Source organism: Phacochoerus africanus, chromosome 9 (genome assembly GCF_016906955.1).
Source record: "Phacochoerus africanus isolate WHEZ1 chromosome 9, ROS_Pafr_v1, whole genome shotgun sequence".
In the NCBI taxonomy this organism is placed as follows: Eukaryota; Metazoa; Chordata; class Mammalia; order Artiodactyla; family Suidae; genus Phacochoerus; species Phacochoerus africanus.
This window is the reverse complement of record NC_062552.1, coordinates 24,332,947-24,341,442: the sequence shown is the minus strand read 5'-3', so window position 1 is coordinate 24,341,442 and position 8,496 is coordinate 24,332,947. Positions and strand designations below refer to the sequence as shown.

Below are 8,496 nucleotides of genomic sequence, written 5' to 3'. Positions count from 1 at the left end.
CTTGTCATCTTAGGAACAGAATCTCAAAGGAGGGGGTTTTAAAGGGCTTCAATCCAAGCCCCAGTCATCTCTTCCCCACCCGTGGGCATGTCTGTCGGTCTCTAAACTCCACCGACATCCATGTCTGTCTGTTTTTCTGAACCCTCCTCCATAGCACAGGCTCTCTCGTCCGAGTTTCTCTCACCTTCGATGTCTGCACTGGGAGGGTCTCCAGGTGAGCCTCTCCTTCTTCTGAGACCCCATCCTCCCCACCACCCCACCCTGACTCTGGTCACTAAAGTGTCCTGTTTTCCCTACACTCATTTCCTGCCCTCGGATTGCCTGGGAGGATGGGGGCAGGGAGACTAGGATGGGGGGCGGGGGGCAGAGAGAGGAGGGAGGGCAGGATCTCTAGAGGGGATGCTTGTTGCCCTGGAGAGACAGAATTGGCCACCAGAAAGGAAATTGAAAACGTTTTAAGGAAGCAATCAGGTAACGACATCCAGCTATTGGTCTGATCAGGGGCTTGAGGGGGCACCGAGACCCTTTTAAGAACTGGAGACATTGGAGTTCCCATCGTGGCTCAGTGGTTAACGAATCCGACTAGGAACCATGAGGTTGCGGGTTTGATCCCTGGCCTCGCTCAGTGGGTCAAGGATCCGGCGTTGCCATGAGCTGTGGTGTAGCTTTCAGACACTGCTCGGATCCCGCGTTGCTGTGGCTCTGGCGTAGGCCGGCGGCTACAGCTCCGATTGGACCCCTAGCCTAGGAACCTTCATATGCCCCCGGTGTGGCCCTAGAAAAGCCAAAAGTAAAAAAGACAAAAGAATTGGAGACATCCTCAAAGCACAGCTGAAAGCAGGCACTAATGCCTGTCCCTACATCTCTTTCCAGGACCCAACAGAGACAAGAGCGCCTTACTGGTTGGGATGCTGAGAACAGCCAGGGGAGGTGGCGGCGGCTCCAGCAGTGATGGATGTGGAACCTCCTGAAACAGACCCGCTTGGCGTGGAAGTCCCAGACACAGGAGAAGCAGTTCCAGGGGCTGTGTTGGGGGAGACACAACCCCTGGAAGGGCAGAGGGGGAAACGGCTGGAGATCTGAACAAGAGCAGAGCAGAGCAGAGCAGAAGTTCCATCCAGTGACCCTCAAATGACATCCTAGCAAGTATTTGGTAGAAATTGACAAACTGAGTCAATGAAAAAAAAAAAAAAAGACTGAGACTAGCTAAGGCAATCTTAAAGAAAAACCAAGTGGAAGACTTAAGACTACCAGATCCCAAGACCTGCTGCAGAGCTGCCGACCTTAAGTGGCACTGGAGTAAGATCACACAGGACAGAGGAGCCCAGAAACAGGGTCACTTGACTTTCAATAAAGGAGCTCCCACAATTCAATGGTGTAGAGAGAGGGAAGTTCTTTGAAATAACTGATTCTGAGGCAACCAGTTATTCATAAGGGGAAAAAAGCAACATTGACCCCTGCCTTATTCCAGAGAAATTAATCTGAGATACATCATAGGCTTAAATCTAGGAGCTAAAATAATAAAGTTTCCAGAAAAATGCATAGGAGAATATTTTCATGACTTCAACGTAGCAAAAAAAAAAAAAAAAGTCTCTGGCAGGATACAAAGGACACTAACTACAAAAAAAAAAAAAAAGTTGGCAGTTGAAAAGCAGAAAGTGGGTCTTTGTACAGTCACCAAGGTTGGGCACTGCTTCAGGGAGGTTCTGGGGAACTTACGACTCACTCGTGGCCGAGCACAGGAAGCCCTCACCCAGAGCTACAGGCCAGCCAAAGAGTCATTCAGAGATTATCAAGCAACAGAAATATCACCTGGCAACGGTGATACTGCTCCTGAAGTGCTGCCAGAAGGGGTTGGAGCCAAAGTCTGAGGACTACTGGGCAAAACTCCAGAGGCTGAAGAAACTGTTGAAAAACTCTCAGAGATGGTGGAGAGACCTGCAGACACATCCCCTAAGGGGGTGGGGACACCAGCAGAGACAGTGGGGAGACCTACAGAGACAGGGGGGGAGACCAGCAGAGTTGGTGGGGAAACCTACAGAGACATCACCAGAGACAGTGGGGAGACTTGCAGAGACCGTGGGGAGACCTGCAGAGACATCCGCAGAGGCGGTGGGGCTGCCTTCAGCTATAGTGTTGGAGATTCCTGATGGGTTCAGCTGAGCTGTGAGAAGAAAGATAAGGTGGTGTTAGAAGAGTTGACCATCTTCCTGGGTCCAGAGTCCACATCTTGCCCCAAAGCCTCAGGTCAGAGCCCTGAGCTCACCGTAGCCAGCCAAGGCCTGCAGGCCCAAGAACAGCACCAGGGCAGCATCCATGGTGCCAGCTGATGTGTGTTTCCAGGATGGGCTCCCTGGCTCTTTAAAGGATTAGATGCCCTATTATAAGTCCAGGAAGAGCCAGGTGTGCCAGGGCCTCCCTCTACACCAGGATCTCCCCCAGGGAGAGGCCGTCAAGCTGTCCCAGGGGGTTGACTTGTCCCAACCTGATCCCAGGAAGCATGGGCAGGGGGAGCAAGTAAGAGCCTGAGGACTCCCCTGCTGGGCTCTCGGGCTCTTTCCAGATACAGGATCTATCCCCAAGGCTCCAGTCAGTCCCCAGCCCAGAATTTCATTGTAGGGAAGAGACCAAGATGTCCTATGCCAAGGTTGTCCTCTTGCTCCTAGAAGTGCAGCCCTTGAGGGTGGGGATAGATGGGTCCCTTGGGAGCAGGATTTGGGAGCCGGGTAGGGGTGGAGACCATTGCCACCTAGGGACAGCATTTGACCCTTAGGAGAGCCTAGGGCAGGGTGGGAGGGTGAACCCCTGAGCCGCCTCTTGTCCAGATGGCTGCAGCCCACAGAGCTTTCCACTCCTTTGGCAGAGAAGGGTGACAGCAGAGGAGGGGCACCAGGCAAGACAAGCATCCTGTTCAAGGACAGGTCAATGTGCAAGTTCAGAACCCAGCTCAGAATCCACTGTGCTGGAATCCACCACTTGCCAGCTGTACAGACCTGGGCACGTCACGTGACCTAAGTCTTCGTTTCTTCACCCCAAAACTGGGGCCAGTAGTGCATCAAAGGTCCATCATAGGCATTCAAGGAAATGGTGTTTCTAATGTGCTTGCACAAGCAGCCTATGAGTTTATAGAAAGTTAGGGGCCCCAGCAGGGAAAGACGCAGGCATGCTCCCACCCTCTTCTTAAAGGGTCTCAGACGCCCCAAAGCATCTGGCTCTCTCATTCCTCCCAGGTCTGCTGATCTTTGCGTCCATTGACTTTTCCAGCTCAGGGCTTCCTGCCTCCAGTGCAAGTCTGAGAGCCCCTGGATTGTACCAGGTTCACATTTATGGTATACGTGTTTCTCCCTTCACTGCTCCATTTCCCTGGTCTTGCCTTCACCTTTCTTCTGTGACTCTGCCCAGTGCCCTCTCTGCCTCCATCCCTCTATGCAGGGGCCCTTTGGTTTTCTTGAGGGGAGGATGCATAGGGAGGCAGATAAAAAGATGAAGGGCATGTCCCTTTGTGTTCTAGAGGGTTTTCACAACCGGCGTGGTACGTGACTGGGGTGTCCATCCTTGGAGCTGAGCCCTGGGTCTGACATCATGCAGGATGGGTTCCAGTCGCTCCGCTGCTGACTTGCTATCTGAACTTAATAAGTCATTTACTTTCTCTGGGCCTTGGTGTCCTAGTTTTTACAGAAAGAAGGTAAACTAGATGGGCTCCAACCCCCCCCCCACATCTGCCCTTGCATTTGCCATCCTGAGTGCCCGGTGAAAGGGTGTTGGCTGAGGGGATCCCCTTCGGGTGAGTGCACAAGGCAGGGGGTGGGAGGATATTTGATGAAACTCATGCCTTCACCCAAGTAGCTAGGATGTTTTAGAGCAACTAAAACAAAATATTTAAAGACAAAAGGTCCCCCTGAGCCAGATTTCCCACCCGGAAAGCCACTGTGACTTGGGGAGCAGACAGCTGGGTTTGGGAAGAACTTGGCGTGATCCACCCCTCCCTTTCGGGCCCACATTCCTGAGCCCTTCCGTGGCATAGATGATAGAAATTAATTGCAGTTAATAATTAATCCCTAAAGAGCAATGAGAAGCCCAGGCTTGGGTGGAGCCCAGGAACCTGCATGAGGGACGCCTCCTCACCCTCCGTCTCTGCGGACCGGGCACCCACACCCCTCATGCTGTGAGACATGGGGGCAGTGGGGGCACCGGACTGAGCAAAGGGGACCACTCTGTTTTCCCAACAGCCCAGTGGAATGGCACTCTCCTGGGTCCTCCAGGCCATATCGAAAGAACTGGAAAATCCAGTTAACCAGCCTCTCCCCCATCTCCCCCCACACACCTGTGCTGAGTGGGGAGTAGAAGGCAGGCCAGGTAAGGAGAGGCCAGGGGCTTCAGACGTCGCTCCTGTCCATCTGAGAAGCAAGAAGCGAGGTGGCCACAATGGCAACTGGGCTGCCCCTCGTCCTCCTCCTGACCCTCCTCGGCAGCTCACAGGGAACAGGTGAGGCCTGGAGGGGGAGACACCTGAGTCCTCATGACAAGAGGCCCAGAAGGGGAGCAAGAGAGAGAGACAGCTTAGTCCTGAGCTCCTGAGGAGTCAGGGCTGAGTCCCTGCCTCCAGAGGGTCCAGAAGGACATGCGAGGGGAAGAATTCGGGTGGGGGTGGGGCCCGAGGGGGATCCGGCCCCGTGGCTGGGTCCTAAGCTGTGCTTTTGGATTCCTAGGGCCGGGAATGTCTTTGCGACTGAAGCTGAAGGAAACCTTTCTAGCAGATTCTTCCTATGACTCCAGCTTCTTGGAACTGCTTGAGAAGGTAGTCCTTCGGGAGGGGAAAGGATGGGGCCCTGTGAACTTGGAGTGTGTTTCTGAGTTGGTTTGGGGTGTGGGTGAGAGCCACTGTACACATCACCCTCTAACCCTGTCTCTCCCTCAGCTCTGCCTCCTCCTCCACCTTCCATCAGGGACCAACGTCACCCTGCATCAGGCAGGATCCCTACACCGCGTCACCTGCCGAGTCTGAGAACAGTCAAAGCCTGTGCCCCTCTCCGCCAGGCCTTCTGTCCCCAGGCTGCAGAGGGAATGCATTGGCCTTGCCTTCCAGCATGTTCTCACACTGCTGAGTGGTAGTAAATATGCTGAATTCAATGACATGAGTTTGCAATTTCATGAGCAGAGGGTTGGCAGCAAAGGGGAATCGGATGGCCAAGTCTCTGACTCTTGCTTGTTAAGCAGAGGGTTTCCGGGATGGACGCTCCCTCTCCTAATACCATCATCAAAGGCCTAGAAGGAATCTGGGGATCTAACTGCTTGGACACACACACACACACACACACACACACACGCATGCACACACGCACACGTGTGAACGCACACTTCAAGTTGAGCTCTTTAGAACACTTGAGAATAAAGGAAAGGAACACTTACTGATTTCCTGCTTTGTTCCAGGCACGGGGCTGTCCCATGTCAGTGCATGCCCCAGTCTCCAGGGCAGCATGATCAGTCTCATTATCTGATTTTCCAGATGAGGAAACTGAGGCTTAGAGAGGGTAAGCTGCTCACCTGAGGTCCATTAGCAGTGGGGAGGTTTGAGACCAGCCAAATCCCTTGGCTCAAGGAAAATTTTAGTTCTGTCTCTTTGCTTACGCTTTGGAGCTGGAGCTCAGGAGCCTCAAACAGGGGTGTGGACAGAACAAGAACACCCCCAGGAGGTGGGTGGTGACCCAGGGGTCCACAAGGGTCAGTCGGGGTAGGAGGTGGGGGTAAGGAGGCAGTTCGGGTGAGAGATGAAGAGTTCAGCTTGTGGGAGGATGGCCAGCCTGGCAGAAGTGGTGGGAGAAGAGGCTGGGTGCTGGTAGAGCTTGTACTGGTAACTATGGGAACCTGTGTAGTCACACTGGCCCACACCTAAGTCCTAGGGGAGTTTCTTATTCTCTTAGACCCTCCATTTTTTTTATTTTACCTGCAAAATAGGGAGGATGGTAGTACCTGCTTCCTGGGATTACATGGATAGGCTGCCTGGGGCACGTGCCACAGTCCCTGTCAGATACGTGGACCTGGGTGGTGGGGATTGTCATCAGGATGGAAACCTGGTCCCAGCGCAAACGTCCTAGTCCCCTTGGGGTCCAGGGTCCTCCTTCTCCTGCTTCTCTTGAGGCAGGTGCTTAATCTGACTCCACACTCAAGACCATTTTGACTTCTTACTGGCTATCTCAAAATGTAAGCATGCAGCCCAGGCATGACCTGATGACATCAGCATGATTGCTTCCTGTTCTCCGCAGTACCTGTCCTACCATACCCTGCCCCCAACCATGTGAAATTAGAGACTGACTCCTTTGAAGGGAGGGGAAGGCAACAGTTAATATGGAATATCCCTGAAGAGGAGACAGCATAACCAAACGTAGCTCTTCAAGTTTCCTTGACAACTGTCCTGGGACTTTGAGCCCAGAGGAGAGGTAGCCGAGGGCCCCAAAGAGCCCCAGTGTTTCATGACTGGCCCCTAGGCTGCACCAGTGGGCAGGGGACACCCATGGTCAGGTGAATAGACCCAAACAAATTGAGGGATCGAATGTCTGGATCTCCAAATGGCTGGAGGAACAGACAGCTAACTGGTTCTTAATGTGGTTCTTGGATCTCAGGACCTGGGATCACCAGGCTGTTATGTCTAGATTCTTTTCTGAAAAAATTCTTTTCCCAGATTCAAGACAGCAGCTCAGTTAAAAGAATACTTTGGGAATCACCTGACCTCAGGGTGGCAGAAAATGCTAATTGTTCCCTGCAGTTATCTCCTGAGATAGTCATATAAATATTAGCTTGTTTACATTTAGAGCTGACTGTGATATGCTTCCCAGCCTCCCTTGCAACTAGGAATGGCCATGTGATTAGGTTCCACCCAATGGGATGAAAGTAGAAAGGAATTATGCAACTTCTTGATAATATCCTTAGAAAGAAAGAAGCTTCCTTTCCTTTCCTTTCTTTCAGAGGAAGAAAACAAAGACCTTACAAAGACCTAGAGGAGGTTCCCTTCATGGCTCAGTGGTTAATGAACCCAACTAGGATCTGTGAGGATACAGGTTCCATCCCTGGCCTTGCTCAGTGGCTTAAGGATCCAGAGTTGCCATGAGCTGTGGTGTAGGTTGCATTGCTGTGGCTGTGGTGCAGACTGGCAGCTGTAGCTTGGATTGGACCTCTAGCCTGGGAACCTCCATATGCCACAGATGCAGCCCTAAAAAGCAAAAGAAATAAAAAACAAAGACCTACAGGGTCCTAGACCAGCGCTTTCCAATAGAGCTTTTCATGATGATGGAAATGTTTTATTTCATAACCTGCATTGACCAATACAGTAGCCACTAGCCACACATGGCTACTGTGACTGAGAAACTGAATGCCTAGTTTAATTTAACTTGGATTGTCAGGTGGCTACCACTTTGGACAGTGCAGCTCTAGCTGATTACCTTGACCCCTCCCTACCCCCACCCTACCTCTTCCCTTATAGACTCCGCCCCCCCCCACCCCTGTCTGCTTGCTGCTCTGAGCTCTCCAGGTGTGCTCCCATCTTAGTGTTGTCCTCTGGCTCTTCCCTCTGCAAGGAGCGCTCTCCTCCCAGACATCCACGTGGCTGATTCCTTCACCTCCCACAAGTCTTTGCTTAAATCTCACCTTTACAGTGAGTTTGGCCCTGCCTCTTCCCACCACGCATGCATCCAAGCCCCCTTCTCTTATCCTACCCCTTTCCCCCTAGCATTTATGACCTTCAGACACACTAGTTTACTTATTTACACGTATCATTTCTGACTCTCCCTGCTAGAATGAAAGTACTATAGAGATGGAGATCTTTGTTTTACTCATTGATGAACCCGAGGGGCCAGAACAGGGCCTAGCATATACTGGGTGCTCAAGCAGTACTTGTTGAACTGAGGGAAGAGGAAAAGGAAGCTGCCAACCTTGCAGGGTGCGATGTGGATATGGTGGTGGGAGCCAGAGCAGATCTTAGATCTGGGGTTGGGAAGAGTGTATCACAATGTCAGGAAAGTAAGATAAAAAGGTGAGGGGAGTTCCTGCTGTGGCACAGTGGGTTAAGCATCTGGTGTTGTCTCTGAAGTGGCTTGGGTTGCTGCTGAGGCATGGGTTTGATCCCTGGCCTGCGGCAGTGGGTTGACTATCTGGCGTAGATTGCAGCTGCGGCTCGGATTCGATCCCTGGCCCAGGAACTTCATTCGCCTCAGGTACAGACAAAAAATAAATACATAAAAGGGGTGAGAGCTGCTCTATTGCAGAATCCTGCTTCTGTCCAGCAAAATCCATCTTGTCTAAGCTACGCATTACCTGTTTTATTTTAGAAATTTGATTTTTTCTTTTTTAATTGAAGTATAGTTGATTTAGAATATTAGTTACGGGTGTACAATATAGTGATCCAGTGTTTTTATAGATGAGCCACTATTATCTTTGAAGCTTGGTTACAGCAGCCAGAAAGAACCTGCACCTCATTTACTGAGTTGAGTCCCAGTTGATATT

General features: G+C 51.6%; 1 protein-coding gene across 1 annotated transcript; it reads left to right on the top strand.

The window, feature by feature from the left end:
- Positions 1–4,080: 4,080 nt before the first annotated feature.
- On the top strand, positions 4,081–5,130 carry SFTA2 (surfactant associated 2). Its single transcript, XM_047796040.1, has 3 exons — positions 4,081–4,486; positions 4,710–4,798; positions 4,919–5,130. Exons 1-3 carry the CDS (start codon positions 4,426–4,428, stop codon positions 5,003–5,005), a joined length of 237 nt encoding a protein of 78 aa, XP_047651996.1. The 5' UTR covers positions 4,081–4,425; the 3' UTR covers positions 5,006–5,130.
- The last annotated feature ends 3,366 nt before the right edge of the window (positions 5,131–8,496 follow it).

What these genes read in the sequence shown, in the direction of transcription:
- SFTA2 (XM_047796040.1), top strand. Translation starts at nt 4,426, where the DNA reads ATGGCAACTGGGCTGCCCCTCGTCCTCCTCCTGACCCTCCTCGGCAGC. An exon ending in CGGCAGCTCACAGGGAACAG is followed by an intron (nt 4,487 to 4,709) that starts GTGAGGCCTGGA and finishes TTGGATTCCTAG; the next exon opens with GGCCGGGAATGTCTTTGCGA. An exon ending in TCTTGGAACTGCTTGAGAAG is followed by an intron (nt 4,799 to 4,918) that starts GTAGTCCTTCGG and finishes TCTCTCCCTCAG; the next exon opens with CTCTGCCTCCTCCTCCACCT.